The sequence below is a fragment of the Anolis sagrei genome, chromosome 4, assembly GCF_037176765.1.
Source record: "Anolis sagrei isolate rAnoSag1 chromosome 4, rAnoSag1.mat, whole genome shotgun sequence".
Classification (NCBI taxonomy): domain Eukaryota; kingdom Metazoa; phylum Chordata; class Lepidosauria; order Squamata; family Dactyloidae; genus Anolis; species Anolis sagrei.
The window spans coordinates 204,120,622-204,139,093 of NC_090024.1; the positions used below are offsets into that span (position 1 = coordinate 204,120,622).

At 37.3% G+C, this 18,472-nt stretch overlaps 1 protein-coding gene across 1 annotated transcript in view; it reads left to right on the top strand.

Moving 5' to 3' along the window:
* Positions 1-16,000, top strand: part of PKP1 (plakophilin 1) — a 49,934-nt gene extending 33,934 nt beyond the window's left edge. Inside the window, exons 4-14 of the mRNA XM_060772547.2 lie at positions 1,587-1,731; positions 2,463-2,670; positions 4,326-4,503; positions 5,437-5,551; positions 7,153-7,308; positions 8,061-8,237; positions 8,719-8,872; positions 9,894-10,080; positions 10,648-10,732; positions 11,081-11,184; positions 11,787-16,000. Coding sequence (XP_060628530.1) covers positions 1,587-1,731; positions 2,463-2,670; positions 4,326-4,503; positions 5,437-5,551; positions 7,153-7,308; positions 8,061-8,237; positions 8,719-8,872; positions 9,894-10,080; positions 10,648-10,732; positions 11,081-11,152 — 1,477 coding nt within the window. The 3' untranslated portion in view covers positions 11,153-11,184; positions 11,787-16,000. The remainder of the gene's footprint in view (positions 1-1,586; positions 1,732-2,462; positions 2,671-4,325; positions 4,504-5,436; positions 5,552-7,152; positions 7,309-8,060; positions 8,238-8,718; positions 8,873-9,893; positions 10,081-10,647; positions 10,733-11,080; positions 11,185-11,786) is intronic.
* The last annotated feature ends 2,472 nt before the right edge of the window (positions 16,001-18,472 follow it).

An 18,472-nucleotide genomic window follows, 5' to 3' on the forward strand; every position in this document is an offset into this window, starting at 1 on the left:
GCACACCTCTAGCAGCAAGCAAATAATGTTGTAACTTTGGTGTCAAACCTCAATATACCATCTGTCATTTGGTGAGGAAAACCAATTCATTATAGTCATTTTGACAAAAAAAATGCCAGAGCACAAATAAAACAAATACAGCTTTCGCTACCCTATAATCTATAATCAGCTATAATGAGTTGACTTTTCTGTCTATACTGATAAAAGGCATTTTGACTGATAAAAGCATTTTGTATCTCTAGTAAAATGTGGGGGTACTCATTGTTTCTGTTGAACCTCACCTGAGGGTGCCCAGTTCCTGCAGAACAATTACCTCTTAAGTGGATAGACAGCAACACCAACTTTTGAGAACTTGAGCCTATTTAGGCCCCCATACAATTCTTAACTGAGTTTAGAAACAAGTTCAGGATACTGATATATCTTATATTTGGGGGATTAAACAGAACTATAATCACCAGAGTGCTAGTACTTCAAATATCTAAAGATGACATCGTCCAGTGGTTTCAAATAGCTGTTGAATGGCATGAAGGGAAAAAAGAGCAGAATCTTGCAGGACCATTACAATGCCCCAGAAATTATCTTCCTGCATGAAATCCCAAGACCAGTGATTAAATATGGGGCATTATTTTTTAGGAAGAATGAGCTCTGATTACATTTTGTTGGAAATGAAAAGGCCACAAATGTATTGGTTACAGTTGTCTTGATTTTACGCATAGCTCAACTCTGATTCCATGCATCAGTGTTCCTGCTGGCCAAAGGAAACCCATTCACCTGGTCTTCCTGCTCAGTATTCCTGTAAAGATAGATGCAGGAATTCATTTGGCTGAAAGTTGCATTGTGATTCCTCTTGCCACTTTGGAGTGAGGCAGAGCCATCTAGGGCCCCTTCCACACAGCTGAATAAAATCCCACATTATCTGCTTTGAACTGAAATATGTGGCAGTGTGGACTCAGATAACCTAGTTCAAAGCAGATATTGTGGGATTTTCTGTCTTGATATACTGGGTTATACGGCTGTGAGGAAGGACCCTATGTGTGACCTGGTTACCACTATCTCCAAGGTCCTATAATGGGACTCTATGTACCCTGTCTCTCACAAACTGGATCTGCCCTCCTATGCTAAATGTTGTAACAATCAAGGTTATCAGTATGTTACTGCTCACAAAAAATTATCTATGCACCCCTTCCCAGTGATGGCTGGTGGGTAGGAACAATGGCTGAAACTGATTCACTGTTGCCATGATGGAGAAATAAATTCATATAAAGTCTGTTTGGATCTAACTGAATTTTCTGCTTGCATCAGTCAACTGGGCTACAAGTAATGGGACAGTTTACCTGTTCTGAGCATAAGTCTGAAAAAAACTGTGGGCTTCTGAGGAAATTTAAACACCAGGCACCTGTTCTTCCTTCACCTGAAGCCATGATCTGCACATTTGTGTTCCCAGTAAGTCAAGGAAAACACTTCTCAAATTGGCCATCCAACTAGGATTGGGTGACCGTTTCATATTTAATGGTACTGAAAGCTGCTGAGAGATCAAAAACTCTTAAAGTTCATACAACTGATGAATGTGATCTTTTCATATTTAGAATTACCCACGATGAGATGGATTATGGAGCCATGACCATCCAGAAAGCCATTCAATTCCTGTGTGCCTCAGATGAGAAGTATCAGGCCACAGGTGCTTACTACCTCCAGCACACCTGTTTTCAAGATGAGTCTGCCAAGCAGGAGGTAAATTATTCCTCACAATGATCCTTCAGGTTTATGTGGATTTATGGACAGAATTTTCAATATGTGGAATTATGTCAGAACTCATTTTTTCTGTAGCTCCAACAGAAAGAATTGAGGGTCAGATTGGGAAGAGGAATCTTGTCCATTCAACATTAAGAGGTAATCTAGTGGTGTGGCTATAAATACTTTGGATAGACCTGGAATGGCCACAGAGTCACATTATTGCACATCATTTTCTTATTGTCTGGAAACCATTTGGGTCTGAATATCCAAATTTACACTTCCTAAGGACTTAGTAAATGCAGAAATTGTTATCTTAATTAATTCAAATGCATATCATATGCATATAAAACATTTGTTTTGTAGTTATAATAAGATACAATAAAATATAGTTTACAAATATTATCAATCTGATATTTGAGTGCCAGTGAGACAGAACAGCCCTTGATTCAGGTAGTAGTTTTCATATACTCCAAAATCTCTGTTGCTATGCAATAAAAACCCTGTTTTTAAATTACTTTAACAACAACAACAACAACAACATAAAATATTATTTCAAACTAAGGAAAGATGTTAGGTCTCAAGTAATACTCCAGAATGCCACAATCTGTACAATGTTCCTCTCAGCTGTACAGTCAGTGAATGCTGCTATTATTTGTAGGATGGTGGCATTTCCAAGCTCATTGAACTTCTCTGTTGTGTTTATAAGGAATGTCGGTCTTCTTTGTTAGGTCTACCGACTTGGTGGCATTTCCAAGCTCATTGAACTTCTCCGTAGCCCAGATGAAAATGTGCAGCAGGCTTCAGCTGGAGCCCTTCGAAACTTAGTCTTCAGAAACCCAACAAACAAGTTAGAAACCCGTCGGCAGAATGGAATTCGGGAGTGTGTGAGCCTTCTGAGGAGGACTGGAAATACAGAAATACAGAAGCAGCTGACAGGTACTTTTCTTCTTTGTAAAAGAATATTTAAACAACTGGAGAAATAAATCAGAGCATGAATTCTACTTGAGGCATCTAAATTCTAGCCTTTAAAGGGAACTAGTAGAGCTCTCAAGTGATGAAAGGATTTTGAATTCTGTAGTCATGTTACTTTTCAAAGTTCAGCTGATGTTTCCATAGCAGAAGCAAACATGATTATGCCTTTTGATAAACTGCAGCAAGTAAATTATAATGTAACCACTACTTTTTAAATAAGGTATGCAAGTACATCCCATTTAATAAAACCCTTGACATAAAAGCTCATTTTTTTACATTTTGTTTTACTTCTGCCTGCGCCCACCTTTTCATCCTTGTTCTATGGGTAATTCATGTGTCCAGCCCTCCATGTCATTTTATGTGACCCTTCAAATGCTGGACTACAACTCCTGTATACCTCATCATTGGACATCATGACCAGAGATGATGGGAATTGTGATACAGTAACATCTTCAAGGCTGCAGTTTGTTCAGTTTATGATGTCTGAATGTGATACGATGTCTGAATTTAAAATGTCCTTTAACTTTTCCCTCACCTCAGAGACACAAGTGCCGTTGGGTTTCAATTTCCATTATCCCCTGTCCACATGGCACAGAATCAGAAGTGATTAGCAATAAATCCATCCCCGAAAAAAAAGTGATGGGAGTTTCCATTCACTAACAAATGGGGACCCAAATAGGGTAAAAACTAAAGTGCACCAACTACTATGTAAAAAAAAATTACAGTTGGCCCTTTGTAGCCATGGATTCTCCATCCATTGATTTAACAGCCATTTGAAAGTAACCATAAGGCTGATATGGCCCTTGATAAAAATGAGTTTGACACCCTTGGTGTAACTGGAAGCATTTTAATAATATAAGCATTTGAAAGATGGTGAAAATGGCTAGAGAAGGAGAAAGGAAAGTTATCCCTGGATGCCTTTTCTAAGAAGCCTTTAATGGTTTCTAAAAGGTTTGCAATATATTTGTTTATTTATGCAAGGCTTACCTAACCTACTTGCTTTCATTTCACAGGTACACATTGCTAGTTTTCAATGAAAAGTTTTCTGTAACCTGTTATATTGCTCCCCTTTTGTTCCTTTTTGTGATGTAGGAACCTATCCATATCATTTCCAAATTATTGTTTTCCTTGGGTACCAATTTTTTGTTTAAAAAGGGTCATCTACTTTATTAACGGCGCTCCATGCAGTCATGCCAGCCACATGACCTTGGAGGTGTCTACGGACAATGCTGGGTCTTCGGCTTAGAAATTGAGATGAGCACCACACTCCAGAGTCAGACATGACTGGACTTAGTGTCAGGGGACTACCTTTACCTTTACCTACTTTATTAACTACTTTATTAATTACTTTATTTAAGTAGATTATACATCTAATTTATTAACAAAATAATAACTGCATATTTTCAGCAAACCAGAATTTAAATCTGTAATTCTGATGTCAAGTTTTAGGCCTAATAAGGGACAGAGGCTTTCAATATCACCTTAAATTAAAGACATGCAGGATCTTACATTGCATATTTAGAGAATAGCTTTGACAATATGCACAATATCTTGTATCTTGAATCTCAGTGAGACTTATAGGATGCTGCAACAATGTGTCTTTTCCATGTCCTTTCTAGGTCTGCTCTGGAACCTTTCATCCACTGATGAACTGAAAGAAGATTTGATACATGATGCTCTCCCTGTTCTGACTGATCGTGTGATTATTCCTTTTTCTGGATGGTCTGATGGTATTAGTAACAGATCAAGAGAAATGGTTGACCCAGAGGTTTTCTTCAATGCCACTGGCTGCTTGAGGTAAGTCAGCAGATATAATCTGTCTTTTGTATGTATTTCATGTTGGTTTGCAACAACTAGAGTGGGTAAAAGGTGTGAACAAAACAAACAGCCTGTGAGAGGCCATAGATGATAGTGACCAGCTTTTAAAATACCCAAAGCATTTAAAATGTTTTGAAAATCATGCATGAGTAAACTGTGGCCCTCCAGGCATTTTGAACTTCAACTTCCACAATTCCTAAGAGCCACCATTTGGAGGTTGAGATAGGATGGGATATAAAAGCCCTAAATAAATAAATAAATAAATAAATAAGAGCCAGTAGGTTGTTAGAATTTGTGGGAGTTGAAGTCCAAAACATCTGGAGGGCAGAAGTTTGCCCATGCCTAGTATAGATAGATATTTTACCTGGTACCTAAAGACAATACAATAGAATCTAGGTGTTAAGACCATTCATCAAAAATATGTGAATGCTTAAGTCCTATTATATACAATGACACAGTAAAATAGTGTTCCTTGTATACAATGGCAAAAATAAGATTTGATTTCTGACTTTAAAATTTCCATCCATGGGTGGTTGAATCTGTGGGTACAGAATCCATGGATAAGGAGGAAGTAAACCCCTTTTGTGTATAGACACAATCAAAGACAATGAAATAGTGTGGCATTGCAATCAAATCAGTGATATGTTAATCTGAAGAATTAATTGAATCCAACATTTTTCAACCATTATGCTCTAGATTGCTCTAGATTCTTCCTATTTAATCTTTCTAGAAAAATCAAAATGACAGGTGACTATTTTGTGGCATTGTTCATTAACATATTCTGTGCTTGCTCTGTATAGATTAATTTTAGCCTCAAAGACTCAAAGGCTCTTGCTGAATTTAGAAAAAGAATCACTTTGTTGCTTTGTTTGTTTGATTATTCCTTCTTCTGATTTATAAAATGGATTGTAGGAACTTGAGTTCTGCAGATGTTGGACGCCAAACCATGAGAAACTACCCTGGACTGATTGACTCTGTAATGACTTATTCCCAGAACTGCGTGGCTGCCAATCGACCAGACGATAAGGTACCAGGCAGTTGCAGAATAATCACTAGTTGATAAACCTTGACTAATGTTATCAAAACAATAAACTCACTTTCAATTTTAATAGCAATCAGTTGCATTCACTTCAGATGTTGTCATATGAATTTACACAATTTCCTGCACCATTATAATTGCTTGGCTTTCTCTGCACTCACTGAAAAAATGTTCCAGAGTGTTGGGAGACGCTATTGAACAGTATGGGTTATTCCAGGGACGGCTCAACCCATTACGCAAAGTAAGCATTTGCAGTATAGTTGATTTTGCCCAGGGATGCTCTTGCGGCGCTCTTGGGGGAAAATAGACCTTGACATATGCAAGTTGTAGTTACTGGGATGTATAGTTCACCTACAATCAAAGAGCATTCTGAACTCCACCAATGATGGAATTGAACCAAATATGGCACACAGAACTCCCACGACGAACAGAAAAAATACGTATCAGTGATTGGTTGGGGGGGGGGAGGCAAAATGCTGTTTGCTTACCGTTGAAAATTACCTAGGGCCGCCTCTGGGTTATTCATATGATTTTGTCCCAATGAAAGTGATTCTACCACTGATTTTTTGAAGATTTCCTTTTTTCTAGTACATCCAAATATGACAAAAGTACACAATGCCTGTTTTATTATTTTGACTTTTAATAGATGCTTTTAGGTGATTGACATGAGGGCTGCAGAGGAGAGGGAGGGTTATGAGGGAACTGCCTTCCACACACTGGATACAATCCTATATCATCAGTAATTTCACCAGTTATTGAAGTCTTACTTAATGGGTCACAAATCCCTTAGATACAACTTGCAATTGGACAACATTGCAATCAAGGCCAGTTAAAAGATCATGGGATAATAAAGCAAGGTTTCAAGTTCCACAAAGGACTTATTCAGACTGGATGTTAATTAAGCATTTTATTAGGTTGGTGTAAACTATATATACTATAGATTAACTTTAGTGTAATTAATAGAGATGTCTAACCTGATACAGTGTGTCATTGAGAAGTTGTTGATGTTGTTGCTCAGAATGAGAGGTGTGTAAAATAGAGATGTTTTTTTTAAAAAAAAATCAAGGTATGTTAAATATAGACTTTAAAAGATGGAAGTTGCATTAGGATTAATTTCCATGTTCTGATTATTAGCATCATTCATCGTGCCATTTAGAGAGAAAAAATAGGCTTCGTGCTAAAGACAAATCACTTATATAGTTTGTGCATCTGGAAACATGACCACATGTAGTCTCAGAACTGGAATACTAAGGTCTTCTTGCTGTCATTTCTCCCTTCCACGTGACATTGACTTTTCACAGGAACTTTACACCAAAGATATCCAGCAAGTATTTTATGATGTGTTCTAACTCTTTGAGGTATCTCCAGGTATAGCAATAAGCCCTATGCTCAAGAACATCTTGCTCTCTCACCTTCTTTCCTTAGTTAACTTAATGTTAACTAGCACAAAGATAACAGCATTGAAAACTAGTATAATATTTCAAACTTCAGCATTTTTCTGCCCCATGGAATGCATGCATAAATGTACTAAATGTCAGTTAAGATAAATATAGCATGTATACTGATATACATGTTGGCTTTTATTTTAGTCTGTGGAGAATTGCATCTGTATCTTGCATAATCTGTCTTACCGCCTGGATGCTGAGGTGCCGAATAAATACACACAGCTTAACCATATGGCCAGGAGCACTTACACAGACAAAAGCTTGACAGGATGCTTCAATAACAGAGGAGGGAAAATGGAGGTAAGTTTCAATATATAGAAAGGCTTTATTCACAGACTGAAATATATTGTATTCATGTATTCAAGAGCGGACTGTCTTCCCCAATTTTTGCTACTTTATCACATGTAATAATTAAGAATATGTAGACCAACATAATACTGTATTTCATTGATTCTAAGATATCATCAATTGAAACACACACACTAATTTTAGTACCACCAACAGAAAAAGAACTTTATTCATATATTTAAAAGTACCCATGATTCTAAGACCAGTTTTTAGAGATATTTATATGAGAAAATGTGCATCTCAGTAATAATTAAAACAGTGAGGGCATCTAGGTATTCATAGCTAGGTAATCATAGAATCATAGGATCTATGATTCTAATCATTCCAACCCCCTGGCAAGAAGCAGGAGAATCACATTCGAAGTACCCCTGACAGATGGCCATCCAGCCTCTGTTTAAAAGCCTCCAAAGAAGGAGCCTCCACCACACTCCGGGGCAGAGAGTTCCACTGCTGAACAGCTCTCACAGTTAGGAAGTTCTTCCTAATGTTCAGGTGGAATCTCCTTTCCTGTAGTTTGAAGCCATTGTTCCTCATCCTAGTCTCTAGGGCAACAGAAAACAAGCCTGCTCCCTCCTAATATATGTAGGAATTTCCCAAGCCATTGAGATATATGTCTGCTTTCATATCATGGTTAATCATCATGTGAAATAGGGTTATTTTGTAAAGCTTCAGCTTCTACACTTTTTCCTCTTTTTTGTGTTTAGTATGATGAATTTGATCTACCTCTTCCGGAAGAGGATTATAAACCCAGAGGGTCCAGCTGGTTGTACCACTCCGATGCCATTCGCACGTATTTGTCTCTAATGGATCAGAGCAAGAAGGATGCCACCTTGGAGGCTTGTGCTGGAGCTCTGCAAAATCTGACTGCAAGCAGAGGACTGGTAAACACGGTTTTTGTCTTGCCACATTTGGTTAGGCATCTGAGACAAAAAGGAAGAAGTGTGTGTGATCTGAGTCCAAGGAAATCTGAATAGCTGTAAGCCTTATCACCTTTTCAGTCAACTCATGGACAGAAATTTAGATAGCATTGTAAAAAGAATATCTTAAAAAGGACATTGTAAAAAGGATATAACAAAAATAATATATTGGCCCAATATACCATTAGTGAACCCTGATCTCATTATGTATTTTTTAAATTTTCTTGTATTTCCTTGAGTATGTACATAGCTTGGCTTACATGAGTACATCAGTAATTTGACTAATATTGATAATATGGTTCCCAAATTCATAAGTAATTGCGGCCTGGTCTGTGCTTTTTCTCTTGTTGAAGTGAGAAGTATTTTCCCTGCTTTATTGTTTTTTGTTAGAAAGAAAATAAATATTCAGATATTGTAATAAGTACTGCATCATTTTGTTCTCTAGATGTCAAATGCAATGAGTCAACTGATTGCTTTAAAGGAGAAAGGTTTGCCCCGCATAGCACGCCTCCTGCAATCCAACAATTCTGAAGTTGTCCGATCTGGAACATCCTTATTGAGCAATATGTCCCGACACCCTGTTCTCCACAAAACTATGGGTATGTGCTCTTTATTTTTGTGTGGCTTTTTTCTTGGCCCATACACACTCCTTACCACAATAATTTTTAATGTGCAACAGAACTAACATGCAAAACTCTATAATATTTCTTGTTGTCAGTGCTGCTAGTATGCATACTATTTTAAGCATATTTGTTCAAAATCAGCTGTGTTATCCAGTAGTCTGAAATGCAACTGAAAATAATTGAAGCTTTACTACCTATTTCTTAAGCATTCTATTTGAAGCTTTTCGGAGAGTGCAATGGGGACTCAAGGTGACTCACAACATAAAACAGCAAACATTCAATGGCAAAAAAGACAACAATAAATTAAACATATCAGATAAACAACACAACACATTAGACAATAAAACAAATCACATGAAAGCAAAAACAATGTACATGGTGTCACTTAAAACAGGGTTTAAAAACTATATCCATGTTCCATTCCATTTTCATAAGCCAGATCTTTAAACATTCACATCTCCATATGCCTGGGAACAAGGGAAGGTTTTTGTTTGCTTCCTAAAGGAGGACAGTGATGGGGCCATTCTGATCTCCTTCAGGAGTTCCAGAGGTGGGGGGCCGTTGCAGAGAAGTCCCTCTCTCTAGTCCAGTGGCTCTCAACCTGTGAGTCCCCAGATGTTTTGGCCTTCAATTCCCAGAAATCTCAACAGCTGGTAAACTGGCTGGGATTTCAGGGAGCTGTACGCTAAAATACCTGGGGACCCACAGATTGAGAACCACTGCTCTTATCCCCACCAACCGGATTTGAGATGGAGGTGGGACCAAGAAGAGGTTCTCCCCTGATACAATTTCTCCCATAATTGGACTGCAATTGATTTCCCCCAGAAAATCTGCATGTACTTTATTCTGAGGCATTTTCAACATGATCACTTTGCTACATGTGGACTCTTGTCTTACCACTCTGAGATTGACTAATATTTGTTGTAGGAGTTGATTCTAGACCTTATTTAGTCCAGTCACAACATTTTGTTTAATAATAGTCTGTCACCCATTTTAGCTCACCAGGTGCTCCCAGATGTGACTCGTCTTCTAGCTCTCACGGCCCCAGGTTCCCCCAACTATGGGGACACAATGACATCTGCTTGCTATGCCCTGAGGAACCTAATGATATCCAACCCACAGATGGCCAAGCCTTATCTGACTGGCAGCTTGATAAATAATGTTGTGGGCCTTTGCCGAAATGGGTAAGTAATGGTGAATAAGGGAGGGTTACAACCATTTTTAGAGCTTGCCCAGCCCTGTTTATACATTGTATACAAAGATATATTATTGGCAAGTATGCTGCGTATCAGGAATAACTCATACTAATCAGGTCTAATGTAGCATCCATACATTTTGCAGATTTATTAATATTGTGAAAAACTGTCACATGGTGGCTACTTTTTAGAATGCTTTGTGGTAGACTGCTGAGAAATCTTGCAATCTAAACCAATTTTCCAAGTTGTTTTGAGCAGTATCAGTACCTTATCATAAGGCCAGCTTTAGGTATTACATATTGGAGATGGATAAAAAAGCTTACAATTCCTTCTCCAGGTAGCTATTCTGGTCCTTAGGGAAATGCTACACAGGAGACTTAGGAGATACTGCTAAAAAGAAGAGGCTTTGATGGAGGGTGAAAGAGTGATTTTTTCAGTGCGTGCGTTCCTTGAGAAGAGCTTCACTTGTATAAAATTATTAAAACAATAATTTTATACAAATAATTGCATAGAAATCTCTGTTTTTACTGAAGTATCTGCCTTTACTGTCTACAGATCCTATCCTAAAGCAGCTGAAGCAGCCCGCTTGCTACTGTCCGACCTGTGGTCAAACAGAGAGCTTCAGTCTATACTAAAACAGGTGAGAAAACAATATGTTAGGTTTTTTTCCCTTTCTAATAAAATGACATGACAGTTGAACAACAGCATACTATTTATTTGGAACCAATTCCAAAAATGCCTGTTGGAATAGAAAAGTCTTCCTAGAGAAGGAGTTCCAAAGCTTGGGAGTAATCACCATCTTAACTGTGTGTGTGGGTAGATGTGTCTTTATGTGTATATGTGTAAAAGAGAGATAGAGAAAGAAATAGAGATGGAAGCATATATAGTTTGTGGCTTCATTCAAATATTTGATTTTCTGGGAAATGCTGTTAAATTATTCTTATTTGATTCTTCCTTACGCGTCTTCTGTCACTGGTCCCACCCACAGCAAGGATATGACAAGAATATGATGGGATCCTTAACAGGAAGCACTTTGAGGAATTTGTCTTCCAGATTCTAAGAAAGCATCTTCATAACATAATTGGATTGCAGGTAAATGACTGAATCAATATTTCAAACCTGGAGAAATCTCAATCACGATTCAATAATATTGTTTGAGGTGCATAACTGTGCGCTTCCAGATAAGTCAATCAAGTCAGCAATTATATCAATCCTAGTTAGCAAAATCCATGGGAGTTGTAATACAGCAGCTTCTGATGGGTCATGGTTGCTACTCTATTTTAACTTTGTCTAGATTTGATTTATGTGAAGCTGCATGGAAAGCTGCCTTAAAACATGTCTGAAATAGAACATCCAAGCCCCTAAGTATGCTTCACAGACACTTTGAGCACCCCTGATGTAGAGGATGACTTGTGGCATGTAGCAGCAGGAATTGAGTGAAGTTCTGGGAAGGAGAGCATCAAGTCAATGAATGTTGAGGAGGCACACATCAGCTGCCTATTCTGAGCAATGACCAGAAATTACCCAAGTTCAGCTGGGCCCCAGAGACTCAGAAAGGGTGGAAGTAGAAGGCTCCAATAGGTTTATGATTCTGATCTCCCTCCCATGTGGAACAACCTTACATAAATGATATCTCTTCTTGCAAATTGCTTGTCTAAATGACTAATTTTGCAGAGATTTTGTTTTTCTTTCAGAATTTGTAACTGGTTCCTGTTTGGAGACCCAAATCTTCAAGGAATTAGTTAAGACATTAAAATGCATACACAATGTTTTGAGAATTAGTTCCATTGTAAAACTTGGTATGGAAACTGTATACCTGATTATAGGTATCTTAAAATGTTTAAATGTGGGTTTTTTTTTTCTTTCGGTGAGGGTTGGATTGGGTTGGGTTTGGGGATTTGAGGTTAATGTTACTTTTTATTCTTGTAAAAAGAGGGGGACTTATAACTTAAAAAAAAACGCCCAATATGGACTTCATCACACGCAATAAAATCAGCAATCTACAAATTTAAGAAACAGCTACCGACAGAGCCCATCGCATGATGCAAGCTTATATTTCACCATTTCTAAAGTGTTGTTTTTTTCTACACTGCTTGAGCCAATTGGCAATAAACTTCTTTTTCAGTTCCCCACATAGAGATGTGTAAAAAAGCCCAATTTAACATGTGAGTGGGAATTCCCCCTTGTGCACTTGTAAACATAACAATGATTTCATCATGGAGGGAGGAGCCGAGATCGACAGTATTGATTTCTTTCTTCTGCCATTGCCATTTTGGGACTGAGGAAGAAGAAATGGTGATTTGTATCTCTTTTTAAATGTAAAAAGTTAAAAAGTACTTCCACAAGACAAAACACGGAGGATTTTTTTTCTATCCAAAGAAAATGGGGGAGGAAGAAGAAACATGTCTCTTGTGTGATGAGACAGCAAATTGATAATTTGAAAAGAAAGTGGAAAGAGGGAAACCATGTGGTGGGGGTAGGAAATCATCCATTTAATTTCCAAACAGGGAGTTGTGATGCTTAAGGGGAAAGCAATGATCCCAAATGCTTTACTTACCCTGTGGAATGAAGTCCTAAGTTAGGTACTTAATTTCCCACCTGGTATCAGACTTTAGTCCTAAGGAACTTTGAGGGGGACTACTTTGTTTACATATAATCAACATATGTAAGGACAGGCTTCTCAGACTTTACATTTTTATATTTTATTGGACTGCGCCATCTCACGTATTTAGTGATTAGACATGCAGGCTGAAGATAACAGAAATTTTAGTTCAGTACCCTCAAGGGATTTAATATTCGGTAAGTTTGATATAGGGAAGGAGAATCAGAATTACAGTGTATTTGAGTGTCATATATGTTTCTGCAAGTTCAATCCAATGTTCATTTACTTGGAAATAAGTCCTATTGGGTTCAGTTGGAATTATGCATCTGCAAGTATGTGAAGTAGTGGAAGTCTAAGGCTGTAGTGCTATGCACTCTTACTTGTGGAAAAATCCTGTTGAACACAGTGGGGCTTCCATGAGGGCAAACATATATAGACACATGCGATAAGCATTTTTAATTCATCCGTTTTAAGAAATTGTATAAAATTACTAACATCCTAGGTGTTTATTTCATTGTCAGTGGCCATTATACACAAATATTTAGCATACTGCTCTTATTTTAGATTGCTAAGTTTCTTCCTCCCCACCCTAAACTTTATTGGCATCATGTCCCCCCCCCCCCCCACTCTGCATTTCTCTATCAGGTCTACTTTTATATTCCACTCTATTGCTAGGCATTTGTTTTGTTATAGATTTTAGTTTTTAAAACCCAAGAAGCAAATTCATGTTGGACATTTTTTTTTCTTGAATAAGTTCTTGATATTTTTTAAAAACTTTATTTTTATACTATATATAAGAATTGGGGATTGTTGAACACTGGGACTCCCAAAGTAATGCTTAATTGGGGGTTTAAACTACCATATAGTTCTGTATGGCTCTGAAAAAGGTATTCAGTGAAACAGCTCTGTCAAGTTCAGAAGCTCAGATACAAGATAAATTGACATAAACTACTTTTCAGTGTCTTTTCTAAAAGTTACCTGTAGGAACTGTAATGAAATAGTATTAACAAGAAATGAATGAAATAGAACTACCTATTATTGAAGTATTTTAAATGCTTGATACACAACAAGATGTATTTCGTTTTATTTTGACCAATAATTCTTAGGGCATGGGGGAAAGGGGGATGATCACTTGTTTTAACCAATGACTTTTTATTGAGTCATTAAAATGTAATTACCCTCATGCTTTCCAAATACTATGTCAGTCTTTAGTTCTTCTGTCAGAGGGGCTTCTTTTACATGTTCCAGTGGCATGTAACAATTCTCTTATGCTTTATGTGGTTTTTTAATGCAGGAGTTACTGTTTGGGGGACAGGTCAGGAGGTTGAATACATAGTTGGCAGCTTAAACCCACCTTTCTCGTTATAGCTAGAGAAATGCACAGGGCACATGCAAATTTGCACTGCTACAAATTGGAGAGGAAATTTTAAACATTATTCTTCATCCACATCTTCACCTCATGGTCTAAAAAAAGGAAAATGGCGTTCCACAGTCATACCTAACTAAAAACAAAAACAGTACACTAAATCTGGTTGTTATTTTTTAAAGAATAGATCCTTTGAATTAAGAAGGTCTATTCTATGTTGAATTAGCAGTTGGATTTGGGCCTATATTTTTCACATAGTAAGTTAGTGATTTTATGTAGATAGGTTCACATGAGAAAGTTAAAGGAAGGAAAGACACCAACCTTCATCTTCCCACTGACAACCATTTATGTCCTCTGGGAAATTTCTCTGGAGAGGTTGGGGGACATTTTCCTGAGGAATGTAAAATAGGGCACAGAAAGCTACTGGATGGGGTGGGTATTGCCCTGTGTCAGACTTATCTGAATAATGCATACCTGAATAAATACACCCTGAGTGAGCAGAGAGTGGCTAAGTAGGTGACTAGGAAAATAATAGCTACAGGCTGAAGAAATATAAACTTTAGGAAGCAGTAGGGTTTGGGAAAAGAAGACTGGAACAGGAAGTGGTTCAGAATAGGGACGAGGAAGAGAAGGGGTTGAGAAGGAGGCAGTTGAGAGGCAAACAGAGAGGGATGGGTGGGCATTGCCTAAAAATCCAAAGAAGAAGAAATATTAAATGTATTTATTATTATTTTTTGCAATCATCAATCAATGTCTTTGGGAATCGGTGTTCAGACACTAACTGGTGAACTTTTTCTAGCTCTAAATTAGATTGTATTTCATCTCTTATGTTGTGCACTGGGACTGTAGAACTTTGACAGCAATGTTGCTGCCATTGTTAGTCCCCACAATACCCCAATATAAATATTGTTCTGGAGCATTTTGGGAAGTTGCCTGGAGCTGATTGGGACCACAAAATGATAATATTTTTAAGGAGGGAGGACTATGTGCTGGGAACCCAACAACTGCCTGAGAATACTGTTTTGTGATGCCAGGTGTGGTAATAAACAAAATATTTAACATTAGATTCTTCATAATAATAAAGTGATAAAATCTATTGGCATATTTTATGCATTAATATATTTACACATACATTGATTTGGCTATGTTGACAAAATTATTTGGTGTAACAGTAGTGATATCAACATATCTTTGACTTTCTAGGTTAATAAAAGGCTTTGGTGCAACTAGTTAATGATCAAATGAACAAGATGCACCATTTATGTATGTTTCCTCTCTGTAATCCAGTCCCATAAATGTTTGTATGTAAGAGTTATATACAAGTAGTTATGTCAACAGTTCTATGATGGTTCATGTTTTTTATGTTATTAAGTCCTTATTGTCACATATCCCTAGATCTCGTGTATGTATTATTTGGCAATCTATATTGAATGGACGAAATATGTGACTCTGGAATACTATTTGGAAGGATGGGCTGAACCCAACAAGCAAATTGTAAGAATCATATTTGCATAGGACATGGCTCACCTAAATAAATGGCGTGCCTGATTTTTTTAATGCAATACAACTGTTTGGTTAACTCCTGACACAATAAATAAATAACAGCAAAAGCAAATTGTATTTTTGTTATAAGGACTTGCTTTTTTATGTCTTACAAAGTGCTAGTGAAAGGATGTTGTGGGTATCCAATACATCATTTCAGAAGACACAAGCAGAACAAAAAAAATGAACTTTTTCCAGCTTTAGTCCTTTTTTGTATTGCTTATACTTACTACTTTTCTAACACCACAATGACCACTAATTCATCAATGCAGTTATACAAAGTATTTTGTAAGATATATGTGTGAGAATCCCATTTCAGCATTGTTTTTCCTTTACTTTATGTGTATTTGCTTCATTGTAACACTAAGATCAATAAAGTGCTGGAAGTTAAGTTTTCACATTGGCTATTTGTGGTTTCATTGTTTTTGTCCACTTCCATATATATTAATATATAAAGTAGGTTACTTGAATATTTTTTTCTCTTTCAAGATTCATTTTCAATGTAAATGGCATAAAGTGACAATTCACACACACACACACACACCCAAGACCCACATATAAAGTTAGTACAGATGTGAAGGATGTTAAGAAATACAAACCTATATACAATATAAAACATGTACACATAATATATGTACAAGAAAAAATTGCAATTGTTCTATAAACACTATTAATCTTAGGATCTATAGGTCTATGACAGTTACACTAAGCCTTTCAGTTTTGATTCACACATAAGCACATAGTCCTATAAATAATGATTATAAATCATGATAGCATGTACTGATGAGCCACCATAAATGAATGTCTTGTCATTTACCAAGGAAATAGCTCTGTGGGATCCTTTTAGCTAAAATTCACTCTTTGTCTAGTAACTTATTCCTACATTGCCATCCATCCAAATTAAACTCACATGTATTATCGAAGAAACCACTGGGTTGTTGTAGTTTTTCTTTGGTTGCATGACCATGTTCTAGAAGTGGTTTCTAGAAGAAACCACTGATTCCATAAATAATGGAGAATCGAAAGAATCCATTCATATGGCTTTCCTCTATCCTCTTGAACTTTGCACATTTAAAAAAAAAAAGAAGGGAAAATTGCGGCAAATCCAGAAGGTTTTTTTCCTCAGTTAGTATTCCATGTGTAAATCAAGACTAAGCCAAAGTTGCAGGCATGTCCTTTAAAACCCTAGAACTTAATTATAAGGTTGGGACTTGATTATGGGAATGGTTTTCATAGGGCCTGCTTCCTGCTGCTGACACCATTGGCCATTGTCTGGATGGCCATTTGGGATTCCATTGACCATGGGTCCATGGGGTTCAGTAACTGTGCAATCAGGCTTAGGATAGAAAACCTTATCTGTAGTCCTATTTGAAGAGAAAGCAATGGAGCAGCAAGCATCATTCAAATTTCTACTTATGAAACTAAAATAGCCATAGCGAAATACTCTTTAAAAGTTAACGTTCTTTGGTTCCCACTCTAAACCATTTTCTTACAAGCAGTTGATTTTTCTTAAGCTTGACTTCTTCAGAGATATGGAGTAACAAATTCTTGGATCTAAATAGGCCTTGGGGAATGACAGGAATAAATGTAGCTTCCATGCATTTGTCCCCAAAACATATAGCCTGCTCTTAGTCTATGTCTGCAATAAAACAAACACAATACAGCAGACAGACGGAAGGGCCAACAAAATTCACTGAGAATGATATATTAACAGATCTCTCATTACATGCTAAATAAGTGTACTTGTTCTTCCAGGTTGCAATATGTCAGCCGTGGGCAGCAGAATGCCTCACATTTCAAGAACCCAAGTCTTGTGATATAGCAGACCTAGTGATGACAGGAGACAATTAATTCCCACCCCAAGTTGATCCTTAAACATACGTAGTTTTGCCAGCACTGCTGAGAGTCTCAGTAACATATTTTGAAGGACTATCCTATGAGGCAGAGCAGCTGCTCAGAGAAAAGGGAAATTCTGCATACAGATACTTCTAAATGTTAAGTATGTATATTCATTTGAATAGGGAGTGGTGGAAAGAATTCAGATATGCTGTGATAAGAAACTGTAGTGTTGGCATCTTTTGGAAAGGTTTCTTCTTCTTCTGACCAAACTGGCTTGCAGACACCAGCTGCTTGTGAAGACATGCTGAGATGAAACAACGGCATATAAAAACATAAATTAGAGTAAGAAATGAAGAGTCCTCTCTTACTATTGGCTGCCTTGCTTGTGCTCTAGATTGGATCTGGTTTCAGTCCAAGGACAGGAGGAGATAATTGGGTTGATGCTATACCAAAGCTTGGAACCTGCAGCTGCATGCCCATTATGCTAACAGTAGATGCCATAAGAATGTCTTAAGTTGAGAGGACAATGTAGGCGTTTGAAGAAAAAGTAAATGTAAAAGAGACACAACTCTACTTAAGCAGGTAAATGTTGGACCCAGGAGCTCACAGATCTTAACTGAAGTCCCAGACCACTTTTCTACAACCATGTTACTACCAATTCCTTTCTCACTACACTAGAGGAGAATAAATGATCATATTCCCTTTCATTACTGATTTGCTGATTTTTATTGATATGCCATGCAAAATTTCACTAAAAGCTCAAAAATTCAAAGAACGTAATCCTGCTCACAATACCACATGATTAAAAACCATTTTGTAACATACATGTCTGGGGATGCAAGGTTCAAATTCTAGTGCTTCTCAAACAAGTGTTAGCAAGTATGGCCGTCTATGTCTTTGTAGTCTGTGGGTCCCATCAGCTCTAGGCAACATAGCCAAGGGTAAAAGATTATGCAAACCGTTATTCAACAACATCTGAAGGGCCACAGTTGACCACCATGTTCTAAACCATGCAGTAATCTTAGTTATAT